General features: G+C 32.4%; 2 protein-coding genes across 3 annotated transcripts; one reads left to right on the top strand and one right to left on the bottom strand.

Moving 5' to 3' along the window:
* The first annotated feature begins 590 nt into the window (after positions 1–590).
* SMC1 (structural maintenance of chromosomes 1) lies at positions 591–12839 on the top strand. The gene is made up of 24 exons (XM_088229901.1): positions 591–904; positions 980–1100; positions 1313–1412; positions 1635–1783; positions 3102–3270; positions 3382–3594; positions 3849–4100; positions 4334–4548; positions 5089–5302; positions 5655–5866; positions 6611–6785; positions 6959–7081; positions 7418–7549; positions 7707–7772; positions 7867–8000; positions 8080–8201; positions 9178–9359; positions 9521–9643; positions 9731–9858; positions 10562–10706; positions 11279–11458; positions 11554–11732; positions 11816–11993; positions 12575–12839. Exons 1-24 carry the CDS (start codon positions 781–783, stop codon positions 12632–12634), a joined length of 3696 nt encoding a protein of 1231 aa, XP_088086027.1. The 5' UTR covers positions 591–780; the 3' UTR covers positions 12635–12839.
* LOC148279469 (UPF0235 protein C15orf40 homolog) lies at positions 12660–16014 on the bottom strand. 2 transcript variants are annotated; one of them, XM_088229903.1, is made up of 5 exons: positions 15712–16014; positions 15519–15615; positions 13460–13587; positions 12914–13012; positions 12660–12806 (listed from the first exon to the last, which is right to left on the bottom strand). In XM_088229903.1, exons 1-4 carry the CDS (start codon positions 15838–15840, stop codon positions 12914–12916), a joined length of 453 nt encoding a protein of 150 aa, XP_088086029.1. In that variant the 5' UTR covers positions 15841–16014; the 3' UTR covers positions 12660–12806. The 2 variants fall into 2 exon arrangements, with proteins under 2 accessions (XP_088086029.1, XP_088086028.1); XM_088229902.1 differs by lacking the exon at positions 12660–12806 and having other exon boundaries at positions 12828–13012.
* Positions 16015–17414: the final 1400 nt, after the last annotated feature.

The following is a 17414-nucleotide window of genomic DNA, read 5'->3' as shown; positions in this document are numbered from 1 at the left end:
GTACTGTAGTTTATGAGATTTAAAAAAAAAGTATAGTTTATACAAATGAGTATTTATGTATAGTATGTATATTGAAAATTTAAATTCTAAAATGACAAATTGGTTATCTCAGCAGCCAATGGAAAATCTATTACGTTCTTATTGTAAATAATTGGAAACCGACCGCAAACCAAACTGCAACATATAAAATAGCCAAACTTCTGTTTTTTATTTTAAAAAAATAGACGTTTTATCCAACTAAATTGTGACACGCGAACAGAAACATCTGCACTGCATTCATTAAAGTCTACTTTCTAAAGTAGCGTTCCCAAATTATATTGGTTTTATTATAATACAAATGTGGTTGGAGTGCATTTTTGTTTTTGTCTAATATTTTACTTTGCTCAGCTTTGCCAATCCTATTTCTTTTTTGGTAGAATTACCGATTTTTGGAGCAATCTACCGATTTAGATTGAACTACGAATGTGGGCAATACAGAGATAATGTAGAACTATTACTAGTGGGCAATACTGACTTCGCTTCACTTCTACCAACACAAACTAGACTATGGTGTTGTGAATTAATGTTTCTAATTTCTATGCTACGCTTCTATGTTCAATGGTTTTGCTTGCTGTGTTGACGCATGACGGTTGACGCCATTTTTCTGTCTGTTCCCGCTAAATATTTTTTTGGCTTTGTGTTGTGATTCCAGTAGTCGTTTCTTTATATACACGGCTTTCTTCTCTGTCAATTAAATATTAAGGTATTTATGTGAGCAAGCCGCAAGACGAAACAGAAACGATGCAGGAAAAAACGCCAGCTTTTCTAAAGTTCATCGATGTCGACAATTTCAAGTCCTATCGAGGAAAACAAAGAATAGGGCCGTTTAATGCGTTTACTGCAGTAATTGGACCAAATGGATCAGGTTGTTTGAGATTTTCTTTCACGAATAGTTTTTTAGATTATTTTCATACAACCTGATTCTATCAATTTCTTTCAGGAAAATCTAATTTCATGGATGCTGTCAGTTTTGTTATGGGTGAGAAAACTTCGAGTCTTCGAGTTAAACGTCTCTCCGATCTTATTCATGGAGCATCTATTCACCGCCCTGTCTCCAGAAGGTAAATACGAAGCAGTTGTCAATCAATGTTTCTCAATTTTTTGGACAATAGTACGTTCTTAAAACGCTGTACTTCAAGCCAACAAATCATATGGACTGATTTTTAAATTTGATGCTTTATCACCCAACTTATGCAATCAACCTCATCCAAATGTTGCAAGAACTTTAAAATCAAACTTTATCAACTAAATTAACAAGGTTTCATTTTTGCAGCGCGTCCGTAACAGCTATATTCATATTAGAAGATAGTAAAGAAAAACATTTCCAACGGTCGGTTCAAGGCCAATCATCAGATCACAGAATTAACGGAGAGGTATGGGGCGCTTAGTTTTTAAAACTTGTGTTATATCAGATGTACATTTTTTAAGCTGTAAATGTGCATTAAGCAAACACATACAGAAATCTTCCGCAGATGCAATATGTAAATTAAAGTTAAATCTACAGATTTCTGTAAATGCTGAACATTCATTTAAACATTTATTAGCTTTTAATTTTCTCCCCTTTAACGTTTTATTTATGGATCTTGTTATTGCAGTCCGTTACTAACCAACAGTATTTAAGTGAGTTGGAACAAATCGGAATCAATGTTAAAGCTAAGAATTTCTTAGTCTTCCAAGGAGCTGTAGAATCCATTGCCATGAAGAGTCCTAAAGAATGCACTGCTCTATTTGAAGAAATAAGTGGGTAAGTGTTCACGGTAAATTAGTGGTTTTCTAAACTTTATATTACTTATGCTTTTAGACGTATAATATATGTACCTTAAAGGATAAACCACGAGAGTCACATTGCACAAAATGTTTAGGAAACAAGATTTTGTGATTTTGCAATTTCCAAAACATCATAACTTTTTAACCAAATGAGATAATTTCAATCTATAAAGAACTTGCAATGTAAAATTATTATTATTATAACAAAAGTACATATTAAAATATCGTATCTCAGACTACTGATGTTTTTTGCATTAAAACAAAGTGGACTTCTGATTTTTATTTCAACTTAAAATAGCATTTATATGACATAAGTGGACTTTGGGGTTTTAAACTCATTTAATATAGCCCATTTCAAAAATGGGAAGGAGCCGGTTGGAGCAGCTATTGTGTGATATCATTTTATTTGTCAGTGTGTTGTTTTTTTTATTTTTAAATGTTTATTTACAAATTTATTACTTTCCATCAGTTTATACCTTTTAATAAGTAATTTTTTTTTTGGATATATTTTTTTTCAGTTTTATATATTTTTTCATTTTCATATATTTTTCATTTACATATAGTTTGACAGTTTTGATTTTTTGGTTACATATTTTTTTAAAGATTATCATATTTTTATGTATTATTCAATTTTGTATTAACTATCTTAAAACATCTAAAAAAAATATGCTGTATTTTATACTTTAAAAAAAAAGCTGTCAACCTCAGAACAGCTATTTTCTATACCTAGTGAGAATAGACAGTGCCCAATATGTTTGCTTATACTTTAATTTTACTTAGTTTTTACTTGATTTTACTTAAATTTTGCTTACTTGTATATATTTTACCTTTACTATTTTGCCAAAACAGATCATTATAATACTATGCTTTACAATAAACGCCGATTCATTAGGCACTGAACTGAACTGAAATGTAAATACAAGTTGAAAGTTTCTCCCGTGATAACTAAACGATACTAGAAGATGGCAAAATTTATGCATAAAAAATCTCCTATTTTTATGCCACTGACATCTGTCCAAAATAATGTTCTTTATCAAACAAAGCTTCAAAGAAGAATCCTAATTTAGACCAAATCATAGGCAGTTTAAAATCTTCCCGCATCGGTCGCGGATTGCTTAAATTTGATATTGACCGGTCACAGCAGTAGCCAGCGCGGGCTTGTAATCATAATAATCTTTGCTCTTTTCTTTATTTTCATAATCTTTACGCATCACTTTGCACTAGTCCACGCCCCATTGTTTAAAAATCGCTACTGTAAAGCTCTTAAATTCTTATGTTTTGTGCATGATCCTTAGGTCTGGTGCCCTAAAAGAAGAATATGAGCGTTGTCGGCAAGAAATGAATAGGGCTGATGAGGAAACGCAATTCTCGTATCAGAAAAAGAAAGGAATTGCCGCCGAACGTAAAGAAGCTAAACTCGAAAAAGAGGAAGCTGAAAAGTATCAGCAATTAAAAAGTGAATTGGTAAGTTTTTTTTATGAGTTAATTCCATCATTTATGTGTACTCAGTTTATCACAGGGTCTTTAGAAAAATATTTTTTTTCTATGTTTACATATAATTTATTTATTATTTAGGCGGATAAACAAGTTGAATTGCAACTGTTTAAACTTTTTCACAACGAAAATGATATCAAACAGTTTGGAGACGACCTCCAACAAAAGCAGCAAGAAATGGCTAAAATTGAAAAGAAAAAAGCCAAGGCCGAAGAAGTTCTGAAAGATAAAAAAAAAGAAGCTGGTGTTATTCAACGTGAAATGGCAAAAATTGAGCAAGATATTCGTGAAGTGGTATGTTATAGTTTTTTAATATTTTATTACTTAGAAAATCTGCCTTACTTGCATGCAAGTGTCTAGTCAGTCTTGCTATAAATATGAAAGTAAAACTGTTCCTTGAAATATATTATTATGACCACCATCACGGGCTCTTCCGAAACTTGACTAAAAACAGATGTATTCTCTTATTTTTTATTTACAACTTTATAATATACATACATCTCTTAATTATTGTAATTATTGCCTATGCATTTATTTTTTGTTTTAAGGAAGTGGAGATTTCTAAAAAACGGCCAACATTTATCAAAGCCAAAGAAAGAGTAACTCACAATCAGAAGAAATTAGACAGTGCCTTGAAGACTTTGGAACAAGCCCGTAAAGCTAACGACGCTCATCAAGCTGATATTCGCAAGTTGGAGGAAGAGCTGCGAGTTGTAGAGGCCTCCAAAACCGAATGGGAAGCGACAGTGGCCGGCCAAAGCCAGAGTCAAGGAAGAGACGTGCACTTGGAAGAAGCGCAGGTGAATATCAATATGTTTTATTGTTAATGTTCTTAGGAACAAGGTGGTGTGAATGTTGTTCAGCAAGGTGGAGCAGCGTAGTCAGTAAAATTATTAACCGATTGGTGCCAAATACTCATAGAGCACCTTTGTATATTGAAACATTTATGCACAAAACTCTAGTTGTGAATTAATTTTTTGTTCCTATTTTTACTTACGAAATATTTATTTTAACATAATTTGATTTGTTAAAGGTAAAAGAATATGAACAACTGAAAAAACAAGCTTCCATGAAGTCTGCAATGTACCTGCAGCAGCTCGATTCTGTGAACCGTGAGCAGAAATCTGATCAGGATCGCCTGGACAATGAAATACGGAAGAAATCTGAGTTTGAAAACAAGCACAGACAAAAAGGACACGAAAAAACTGAAGCTATTAAGAGAATAGACAAGCTGGCTGAACATATTAAGTAAGTATTAATTACACCGATTACCTTTTCCTGAAGGGTTGAATTCAAACTGTTTTCGGCTATGTATAATACCATTCATAACACGGCACTGTTATATTATGTAAAAAAGATCTGTATCCCGGATGTATTGCAAGAGTAACAATCTCCCACTCTGGTCAACATTATCTTCAGCAATCAGCAGTGGATAGTATGATCCAACCAGGATGCATGACTACCGAGTTTAAAAGGCATGCCTTTGCAATTGGATGTTTTAAAGCATGGAATACCTACCTACCTCTACCATCTGCTGTGCGAAACTGAAACAGGTGTTCTGGACAAAACATACTCATTTGCAAAATCTTTTAAATGCTTTCTAATTTACTTAATGTTACAATAATGTGAAGCACTTCTGAGGAAATTTATATAAAAATGGCACTGTCATCTGTTATCATTATTTTTATTGAGCATTTTTGGAGAAATAAAGAAGCATAACTTTTGGCACCTCTATCAAATGTGATCCTGCCATAATTTAGTTTTACTACCAATCATTTATATTTCCAGAACATCTGAACAAGCATTGGAAGAACAGCGCCGCCTGCGCGCTGAGTTACAGACTGATGTGGGGGCGGGTCGAGGTCGTGCGGCTGAACTCCAGACCGCCCTGGAACAGGTGGGAGAGCAGTTGGGTGACGCTCGAGTGGACAAACACGAGGATGCCCGGAGACGTAAGAAGCAAGAAATTGTAGAGAGCTTTAAAAGAGAAATTCCAGGAGTGGTAAGCATATATCAGTTTATCTCGGCTTTTCGTAAAATTAGTTAAGTAGCCTTAATAGAAAACTAATAGTTCCCGTTAGAATATTACTATCTCATCAAATAGAAATTTACAATACATAATGTATATGTGCATATTTATGATAATCGTGGGACTGGAATAGATAAACAGAAAAAAATATATATTTCTTACCATTTTCTTTTTCTCAACAGTCTGTGAATTTCATACAAGCGTGAATGTGCGTGTGTTCATCCAAAAGAGAAAATTAAAATAAAAGACTAAACATTTTGAAATTAAATAACACTACATAATGTTAATACATACATATTAAATTATTTGTTTGTTTGCCTTTTAGTATGATCGCATGATCAACATGTGTCAGCCAACACACAAGCGCTACAATGTTGCTATTACCAAAGTTTTGGGTAAATATATGGAGGCCATAGTAGTGGACACGGAGAAAACTGCTAGGAAATGTATCCAAGTTCTTAAGGAACGAATGCTCGAGCCTGAAACCTTCCTACCTTTGGATTATATTCAAGCCAAACAGTTGAGGGAGCGTTTGAGGTAAACTTATTTTGAAATCTTATGATTAATGTAAATCTTTCCATTCCAACTTCTGTAGTAAAAAAAATATATTGTTTTGCATTGCTGCAAGAATATTGAAATGCAAAAATTTGCTTATGGAAGTGATATCTTTAATTTATTTTATTTGATGGAGAATAATCGAGATTGTACATTAAAGTCCTTTATACCTTTGGAAAAAGTGTGCCTTTTAAATTCATAAAGTAGTCATTTTTTTTCCACTGCAAAATTTGACTGAATAAAAAAAAATCATAAAAAAAACAATAATTTTTTTAATTTAAAAAACATTGCGACAGGTAATGTGATTATCCCTCAGAGTAATAATACTCCGCTCGCATATAGAGTCGCCCATGCGGACTTATACCATTATTTGTGTGTTGATAAGGTAAAGGGAGTTAAGTCAACGAAAATATTATAGTATATTCGTTGACTTATCTCTCTTTACCTCATCAACACATATTTAATTATCAATCACGAAGATAGATACAGTTTACAGTAATACAACGGGCTGTAAGTACTCAAACAAACAAACCGAAATTGTCTGTAACGCATTTGTTGTCAAACGAAAAACCAATCCAAAAATTTGGAACACTTATTCTATGCAATAGAGCGAAAGAACATCTCTATAAACGGGAGCGAATTATTGCTCCCAACTTTCGACTATAGTAATTTTTTTACTTTTTCATTTTATGTTAGTTTTAATGCAATCAATTAATTATTTTACAGAGACATTCAAGAACCAAAAAATGTCAAGCTGCTTTTTGATGTTCTTCGTTTCGAGCCACCTGCAATTCATAGAGCTGTTCTTTTCGTGACTAACAATGCTCTAGTTTGTGAAACTCCGGAAGATGCATCCCGAGTTGCTTACGATCTTGACAGAAACAAAAACACTAGATATGACGTAAGTTTGAAATATTGTTCTTATTTGAAGAATAATAAATAATATTGTCTCATTTTTTACTAATTTTGTTTTCAAAACATATCAAAATTACCAATACATAATAATAATAGCAAATTACAAATAAATTTTTCATTCATTTCCCTTATTGGCCTAATTTTGTCAATATGTTTCAGGCTCTAGCTCTGGATGGAACATTCTACCAGAAATCAGGTATCATCTCCGGAGGCAGTTTGGATCTCGCCAGAAAGGCCAAGCGCTGGGATGAAAAACAAATGTCCCAGCTAAAGGCTAAAAAGGTTTGTCCAATTATATATTTTTTGGGTTTCTGGGACAAGTTGGTAATTACATTTTACCAGTTCTGCGATATTGCACTTTTAAAGTTAAAAGCTCATCCCAACCAGCCAAATCGCAAATAAAACTGCAAGCTGAATATTATAAAATACGAAATATTTTCATTTACTTTTTAAATAAAGATTATTTGATGCCATTTATGAAGACATCTCAATTTTTGAAAATTTGTTATTACCAACTTGTGCCAGAAACTCAACTAAATACCAATATTGTTTATTGTAATATTATTTGATGTACCTCTTTGCCGTTTTTATTCACTGTCATAATTTTACTTAACTTAGGAAAAATTAACTGAAGAACTGAGAGAACAGATGAAGAAGTCCAGAAAGGAATCAGAACTCACTACAGTTGATTCTCAAATTAGAGGATTAGAAACGAGACTGAAGTATTCCAAAACTGATCAGGACACCACAGTAAGTAATTTAAAAAAAATTAACACTAAATATCGATGAAATCATATTTACTTTAAAATTTAGTCATAATAAAACATTTTTGTCATGTGATAAAATAGAGGCAATCCAATGCCGTAGCCCACATGTAATTGGTATTATTTTAATGTTTTCATTACAGGTGAAACAAATAAAAACTTTGGAAAGTGAAATTAGTGAATTGGAGCGCAAGATGGACATGTATGGTGTAAGTTTATTTATTAATTAATAACAAAATATTCAAGAAATACACACTGAATTTTTTATGTCTGTAAAATTGATAATTTTGCATTAACTTTCAGCCAAACATAACAGACATCGAGAGGACGATGCGGGACAGAGACCTGAAAATTCAGGAAATCAAAGAAAACATGAATAATGTAGAGGATGTTGTATTCAGCAAATTCTGCCGCGATATTGGTGTGACTAATATCAGGTTCGTTTACTTACTCAAATGTAAACCAGTCTGTTAATTTGATAGTCTTTAATTATTGTGTTATTTTCTACTTTTTAAGGCAATATGAAGAACGGGAATTACGCAATCAACAAGAACGTGCTAAGAAAAGGATGGAATTTGATACTCAGATTGATAGAATTACCAGTAATTTGGAATTTGAGAGATCACGCGATACACAAAGTAGGTCACCTTCAGTTGTTTTTTTTAAATAATGTATTTACTAGAAGTGCTATTTAGGAAACACTGGTATTGTGTGCCGCAGCTTGTGCATAAATAACTTTGTCTGTTGTGATACAAGAATATTCAAAAAGTTTCTTAAGTAGTTGCTGATTTCACTTTATCACAATAATTCGGTAGTCGGATGGCAGAAGGGACCATCTGTATTTTCAAATATGTTCAGGAGAGCTTAAATAAGACCTTTGTTTAATCTACAAACTAAAACGTTTTGGTCCAGTTTTCAATAATTGATTCATTGCCTTTTTAAATTTTGGTGATGATCTTTTTTCTATGTGCATTGTAAAAAAACAAAAAAGTTACAGATGGTCCCTTCTACCACCTGATGGCTGAATTATCGATTCGCATTGAATTTTATGTGAATATTGTCAGCCTAACTTGTAAAGCTCATAAGTCCCAAACTTATTCGGGGGGAAATAAAATCAATGTTTACTTCAGTAGCAAATGGCTGAGAAGTTTTTTTGCTTTTTTAAAAAATAATAATGGAACACTTTATGAATATTATACAAGTTTCATACACATAAATTATTTGAAGTCCTAACAGAAAAAGCCAAAATATAATTAGTTACCATTTGTGAACATATTTTTGAACATATGAGGTATCTCGATTATATGTATATACTATTTATTTGTTTACTCAGTAACAATATACAATGGCAATCGCATGCAAAAAACCTTTCTCTGGTATAACGAGTAACGCTTATGCTTATGACAAGCAAATTCAGTCAGGCCCGTCTTCCTCGTAATAACCAAGTTCGACTACAAATTTATCAAATTCTTCAATTAATACATTTTCATATAATTTCATATACATTCAATGGAGTCAAACTTTATAAATGTGGGTATACATTTATAAATTTTGACTCACTGGGATTTAAAACACAGTACTATTTGAATGATTAAATAATACTTTTTTACACAGAAAATGTACTGCGTTGGGAACGCACTGTGCAGGATGGAGAAGACGAGCTGGAGGCCTCCCGCCAGGCTGAAGTGAAGCAGCGAGGAGACATCGACAAGGAGCTCCAGAGAGCCGAAGGACTGAAAGGAGACCGCCAAGCCAAAAGACATCAGCAGGAGCAAATGGATGATGAGATGGGCAAGGTAAAAATATGCATATCCAAATCATTAATCAGCTAAATATTAGAATCCTTTCTCAAATACCTACCTATTAATAATAGGTGGTTTATTTAATTCCTGTATTATTACTCTCCACTATTACAAAATTATTACTACTATCAATGATCACACTAGTTTTATTTTAGGCAAGACGAGAAGTTGGAAATATTGCTAAAGACATATTAGCTGTCCAGAAACAAGTGTCGTCTATTGAGTCGAAAATTGAAAGCAAGAAAAATGACAGACACAACATTTTGAAGCAATGTAAAGTTAGTAGTTTTTATTGATATTTATTTTCACATGATTAATATGCACCGGAAAGAAAACTACATACACATTTCCTGTTCTCATTTTAGATTGAAGATATCGTAATCCCCATGATTCATGGTAACATGGAAGACATATTTACTAACAATTCTTCAAACGAGAATGAATCTGGATCTTCTTCTATGAATACAACAGCTATGATTGAAAAGGAAGCACGGTAAGTTGGTTTTAAATTGATATACATATTTAAAAATATGAAAAAGTGTTACTCAAATTTAATATGTTGCCATGTGCACTAAATTGATTGCTATTCGTATAAATAAAATTAAATTGTAAATTATGTTAACGCTATTATTATTATCAATAGAGAGATGGGTTGAGAACCAGTTTGCGTATTATCATTTCCCTTTTCTCGACTAGTGGTGCATAGGACATTCCATTGGTAAAGTAAATGCAGTGTATTTTGATCATTTGCTTCAGGAAGGTAAGGTGATCAGTCTGTATGCTTCGGGTGTCAGTCCAAGGACTATGAAATATGCATTGCAGTGAGACAAGATCCTCCCTGGAATCGAACACAGGACCTCGAGCACTATGAGGCGGACTTTTCTCCACTTAATTTCTTTTTTCGGGATTTTTACCTGAGTAGCTTATCGAGTCAAAAACACACATCCACAATTTCTGGTTCTATTTCACACGCAGAACTGCGATCTTCAGCGGATATTTAGTAATCACTTATCTCCCCTCTCCATATTTTGGTGAGGTGTAACAGAGGGTTACGGACAGCACTTTTCTGTTAAATGGAATTATAAGCTGCATGCATATGAATGTACATAACAGATGTAAAATTCATGTTCTTATGTAGACATTGTATTAAAAAACTAAACGATTATTATATTATATAACACCTTTGAATATTTCAGAATCCGTATTGATTACAATTCTATGGCAGAAAAACTCAAGGATCTGGATGAGGCTGATGATATTAAAAAACAAGCGGACAAGTTATCTAAAATTATTTCAAATCTAACTCAGACTGTTGATAAAATCCAGGCACCAAATATGAGAGTAAGTTTTACTTGTGCTTGAAAACATAATATACATTTACAGTTTGCACTCCAGGAAATATAGTTGCACAAATTTAAAACACTTGTTTTTGCAGAAGAGCACTTACACGCCCCTCGCTATTAGTAAAATAACATTTATTCGCTAAAACAAGGGCTTAAAATTCACTCACTCATGCTTTTTAAATGTTTCCAAAACTAACAATGGCATAATGATCATTGTGCCACTGTTGTTTCTAAAATTTTAGTATAAAATGGTCATTTTTGCTTTTAAGACCACACAAATACTTTTTAGAATCATGTCATTAATTGTGCGGATGGAAAATATATTTAGGAACATTTCTGCGTACTTGACTAAAAAATATCAATTTCGTTCTTGTGCCATTATCATCACAAAGATGCGATCTTTGTCGTAATTAATTTTTGTGCTCATGGCTTAAGATGGTTGTGTTAGGACTCCATATTCACACCATTATATTTTGCAGCTACACTATTTTCATTTTATTCAACACTCCCATTAATCAAAATGTATTTATGTCAAGTAAATAAATAAACAATAACAATTCTCTCTTCCAGGCAATGCAAAAACTTAATGAAGTACGTGAAAAGGTTTCGATGACAAATAAAGCTTTTGAAACAGCCCGTAAAAAGGCTCGCAAAGCAAAAATAGCTTTTGAAAAAGCCAAAAAGGATCGTCATGACAAATTTGTTCATTGCTTTGACCACGTAGCAAATGAAATTGACGCTATATATAAGGTAAAATTAAGTTTATCATATTTTTACGTAGTTTTTTTTTTTTTAATATTCAAACCATTAAATAAATAATTGTATGCAATTTGTTAATGTTTCAGAGTTTAGCGATGAACCAATCTGCGCAAGCATTCCTTGGGCCAGAAAATCCTGAGGAGCCTTACTTACATGGTATAAACTACAATTGTGTAGCACCTGGGAAGCGATTCCAACCTATGTCTAACTTGTCTGGTGGTGAGAAAACTGTGGCTGCTCTTGCAATGCTGTTTGCCATCCATAGGTCTGTTTGCGATTATTTTAGTGCATAAATAAATTTGCACTAGCAGGAACATGTTACTCATACCCAGCCATCTTTATTTTTAGCTATCACCCAGCTCCATTCTTCTTACTTGATGAGATAGATGCTGCTTTAGATAACACAAACATTGGAAAAGTAGCTAAATATATACGCAGAAAAACCGATAAACTTCAGACAATTGTAATATCATTGAAGGAAGAATTTTATGGCCATGCAGACTCTCTCGTTGGAATCTGTCCAGAGGTAAATAGAGATAATATATAACTTGTTAATAAACGCATGTTTTTGTTGTTTTTATTAGTCTATGTATGTACATAATATGAATGTATCAATAACTTTTCAATGGCAGCTGCGATTGCATGAGTTAATTGCAGATTTTAAAATTCACATATGCTAGCGCAAAGCAACAGTGAGATATCTCTGAAGAACATATTCTAAGACAATCGGACTTTGAAGTGTGCTAATAGTCTGACTGATTATCATTTGAAGTAGATTATGAATACTATATTTTCACGTAGGTTAACTATCTAACTTCAACATTTTATTATTTGAAAACATTCATTTGTTTAATTTATTAACATACATCAAAATCTTATATTTCAGATTTATCTCACTGTTGCTTTGGGCTAGCAATATGTATGTTATAATCACTAAATATTTATTTCGGAATACTTATATAACGTACATATTAAACTTGTTTTTTCTTTTAAAAATCTAAATATTATGTATGTACCTAGTTATAATAATAATATTTATTAACGAAAAAATATATACATACTTTACAAACTAACAGCTTCATACATAACGTTATGTACATTTTTCAGCCTGCGGATTGCCTCGTCAGTGCTTCCTTTTTATTGGACCTTAGACCATATCCAGATTAAACAGGAAAAAATTATATAACAATCGGAAATTAAATGTCTTGTTTTATTAAAAATTTTGTAGCTTGGTAAGATGTGAAATATCTGTTTTTTGTAATGGTTTGTATTTAAATAGTTACTATAATTATCATAATACATATTTTCATCTCAGTAATTTGTGACTTTATATCTCCTGCTGAAAATAAAAATAGTGATAAAAATGTTTAAAGTGGTTTTATTGTTCCTTTCGAAAATTGTTTCATGTGATTTCAAGCTTATTTTACATAGCTAAAAGTGTTTTACTTATCTGTTCTTCATAACTTCCTTAATTTTAGATAAAACATCGGTAGAATTCGAAACTCCCTTTGAAATCGCTATGACTTTTTGTCTTGATCTGCTTCCCTAAAAGACAAAATATTAATCGAAAGTATTGAAAGGAAAAAATGTCATTGTTAAATTTATCTTCTAGACATATATAACGTCGTGTTGGGGAAACGAGGTTTTATCTAGCAAAATATGTTTTTTTTACATTGAAATTTTATTATATTTATATATCGGTTCTATCTGCATCAAAATTTGAAAGAAAAACAAAGTAAATCCTTATAATTAAGTTTATTGAGACAATATTATAAAAAAAAATTCTTCATTTCAAACTTTTATGTCTCAAAACAATTATGAATCCAACGCGACGATATGTCTAGCAGACAAATATTTTAAGGGCTAGAATATATTCAAATATTTTTATTGGATTTCTAATTTATCATTTGACTTTTTTTATTTTAAATTGTTGAAAGAATTAAGCCCAATAAATAGGTAGCCATAAAAATAAATAGCGGGGTGTAAAAAAACCTTTTCTAATGAAATATCACTTTTCCTTAGTCCTAAAACTTCTGCCATGTAGCGAACAAGTTCTATATTGGCCTCTCCTTCAAGTGGGGGTGCATTAATTTGTACTCCAATCCCAGATTCACTTATATCTAAAATAACACATAACCAACTTTATTTACTTAACTACCTTCTGGTTTTATTTTTGAATACAGTCAATATCAAACACCTGATTCAAAAGTGAACATGCATAATGTATTATACATAATATACAGTCGAACTCGGTTAAAACGATCACGGAAATAGCGAGATCTCGGATGTAACGAGGAAACATTAGTTGACATTTTAGTTCATGGTTTTCTCCATACAATTATTCACTTTTATAACGAGCTACTTCTCGGACATACCGAACAAAATAATTATACAAAAAATATTCAATTGTTAAAAACATCATTCTCGAAATAAGAATCTAAGTAATAAAATCTAAACAGTCGGCTAACGTAAAGGATAAATACCGCCGGGCGTTGGGATCGGATTATGTTTATGATAACTATGTAAGTGTCTAAGTACCTAATTGGATTTTTCGCTGACAATGAAAAATGCACACGCATGGTTTTTAAAAAATCCAAGCTTTGTGAACTTAGTAAGTGCCGGTTTGGCACATTTTTACAATTTACAGCGACTTTTGAAGTTTAACCCATGTAAAAAATTATGTATGAATTATATGTACACATATGTATTTACTTAGTGACAATGTGCAATAGCGATTGTATAAAAAAAAACCTTTCTCTGGTATAACGAGTAACACTTATAGCGACTAAATTCAAGTGGTCCCATCTTCCTCGTAATAACCAAGTTCGACTGTATAAAAATACTCTTTTAAAATGGGGAACTTCAGCCCTACGGGAAATTGGATACAAAAATGTTTTCTTGCGTGCGGTAAAAATTAGAGTATTAAATTGTACGGTAAAATTTCTTAAAAATGTACAAAAAAAAAAAAATGTTTTAATAAAAACGCATTACTTTGAATGACGTCACTGGTTTATATGAACCATCCAATGATATGAGAGCTTTGAAGGATATCCGGTTCGGTCACTGTAAACGAACCAATCGGAAGAACTGTCGGAGAACAACCTCTGACGTCACACGCGGAGTTATAAAAAAAAAGTTTGGCTTAGTTTAATATTATATTAACAAATAAAAAAAGATAAAAAAGGCACTGAACTTCATTATAGATTTAGCAACAATATTTTGAGTGTGTCCAAATTTTTGTAGACAAGGACTGGATTCAATGACAGCTCATAAGCCCTGTAGATGCCTAGACTTCCATATTACATTCTTTAAAATGTTCTTCATCTCTGTTGTAATACATTAATTGTAGATTTAATTCAAATGGGTATGCATATATTTTTTTAATATGTCATAAGTTAGTCAGAATGAGCACATAAAAAAAATATTGTTTAATACATATTTAATAACAATATTAAAATTTTAGCAGCTGGTAAACCTGCTATCATTATTGTTTTTCATTAGTCTTTATTTTATTTTTATAAGTAAAAATGTTTTCATAACTAAAATCACCTTTACTACTTTATTCAACCTGTAGGAGAGTAACAAAATTAAAATAGAAGCTAAATACAGTATACTAAAAAAAAGAGCTGATTCAAATAATATTAATACTAAACATGGAAAGCACAAATACAGAAGCATTTAATATACAATGTATTGCCCAAACATTGTAAAATTATGACCCAGATCCAATTCAATGCGTTTACAAAAAATTGGTAACTGGACTTTGATAGAGAGAAGTCAGAACATTTGAAAATACATTTCATAAAAAAAAAGAAAATGTCTGCCTTAAAGCAGGTTGCACCTAGTTAGGCAGACCACGCATAATCTAGAGAAATCTATTACCATAAAAAATGTAGTAGATAAAGAAATCGTAATTTTAATAAATTAATATCATTATTTTATCAGTTTTAAAGTATAATAATAATGCGCGCTCTCGTATTACCATCATTATTACTCTAGGGTTGAAATACTTGTAAATTATTTATTTGGCTCAAAACAATTTCCACTCTACCTGTGATTGAGTTTAACTTAGCTCCAGGTTTAGCCAAAATTTTCAGTAAAATATTTCCATTTTTATCTTCGCTAATAGAACTACATGCTTCTGGCATCTAGAAAATTATTGATTAGTTTTTAACAGGAATTTCATACATTGTAAGACAAAACATGTGATATTTGATGAGGGTCAGATAATTTCAAATAATTACCGCTTCATCTGTATTCTTTTTGGTGCAATTTGTTTTTATTTTCTTTGATTTCGACATCAAATTACTTGAAATATGAAGTAAACTTATCTTAATAAACTGTGTTTTTTTCAAAACGTCATAAAATTGCATTATTCTCTGTACGGGAACATTTGTAAATAGTTATTTTTTATCACGTCAGTCCGCTATATTAGTACAAAAAAAACACCGTTGGCCGTTCTCTGTTTTTCTAAGTTTTAGATTTGGCGGACGGACTTGAGGCTTGACAGATGACAGTACTATCATCACAAGACCAGAGATTATACCACAGGACTAAAGATATATTCGTTATATCTTTTTAATTTTTAGTCTATCGTAATATATCGGATGACGGGATGACAGAATACACATATTATCGGGATGGGGTAGTTTGTTTATTGAGAGATGGTGACGAGGTTGAGAAAAAAAAAAAAGAGATTTAATTTTCTCGGAGGCAATAAAATCAAGTTCCGCGTTCGCGCGTATGAATAAACGAAAGCTGTCCGTCTCTCCGCTAACTGAGAGGAAGCGGGAACATCCCCCGATCGGAAACTTGTGATTAAATAGAAGATCGCGTCTTCCCTGTGCCATATCGGATATGTGGGATAAAAAGTTACTTTACCATGTGTTTTCCTTATTTTAATTTCCCGTCTTAGTTATGTAATTCTAATTTCACCCAAATGAATTTAACGCCCAAAAAAATATTCAAAAACTTAAATCTATCTTGAAAACGTGTAAATTGGAAAGTAATAATTTTTATTTATCTAGAACATGGAAAATGGCTTAGGACTAGTTACAAACATGAAAAAAATAATTTACTTTAAAAAATATGGTCCTTACACTAACGCAGTTTATAAATGTCACTCTTAAATTATATATTTCTAACACAATGTTACCGGTGGTTTCACTATGCGGAGAGTTGACGAATCCGGGTCCGGATGCTGTGCGCGGAAGAGCACAAGCTGTGCGATGTCCTCGGTGGAGATCTGCCATGGATAGAGACTTGAACGGCTAATGGAATTCGGTCTCGTTGGTAACGACAGCCAGCTGGAAGACTGGGTGGCCGTGGATGGGGCAAACGCGCTGGTGGTGCTGGAAACTGGCGTTCCATGGAGGACGATCGATGTCCTAGAGATGTGAAGGGACCTTTGCGGCTAGAAGGCAGCCTCCGATGACCCTCGTGGAGCAGTCGGATTCCACGAGATCTGTTATATAGCGCGGCTGGCTACATTGTACATACGTTTCAATGCGTTTATTTTCGGCATGGACTGAGGATCCGTTTGACATCGCCATTTCAACTCCCGTTCACTTAAAAGCCCCTACAACTCTCGACTCATCAGTCGATCATCATCTTTTCGGACCATCTCGTTTTCCAAGGGCTGTCGTGGTTTTATTATATAAACGCCCGAGCAATGCTCTGTCTCCTTATCCCTTTCACTTTTTAATTATTTAATTTGTTGTTTCTTTTTAACACGAACTTATGAATAATTTCGTAGTATTAAAAGTTAAAATCATTGATACTTTATATATTTTTGACAAAACTAAATTTAAATAAAGTTAGACTATAGTGATATATTACAATATACATTTAAAATTTATTAATACCTCCTAAGATTAAAATGGGAATCATTAATTAATAAAAAGGAAATGATCCGCCCTCTAGTGTAGTGGTTGGCGCGTTTGCCTTT

Source organism: Micrasema longulum, unplaced genomic scaffold (assembly GCF_059751315.1).
Source record: "Micrasema longulum isolate JH-2025_06_02 unplaced genomic scaffold, ASM5975131v1 h1tg000721l, whole genome shotgun sequence".
Taxonomy (NCBI): Eukaryota; Metazoa; Arthropoda; class Insecta; order Trichoptera; family Brachycentridae; genus Micrasema; species Micrasema longulum.
Note: the sequence above shows the minus strand (reverse complement) of the source record. Positions and strands in the feature narration are given on the sequence as shown.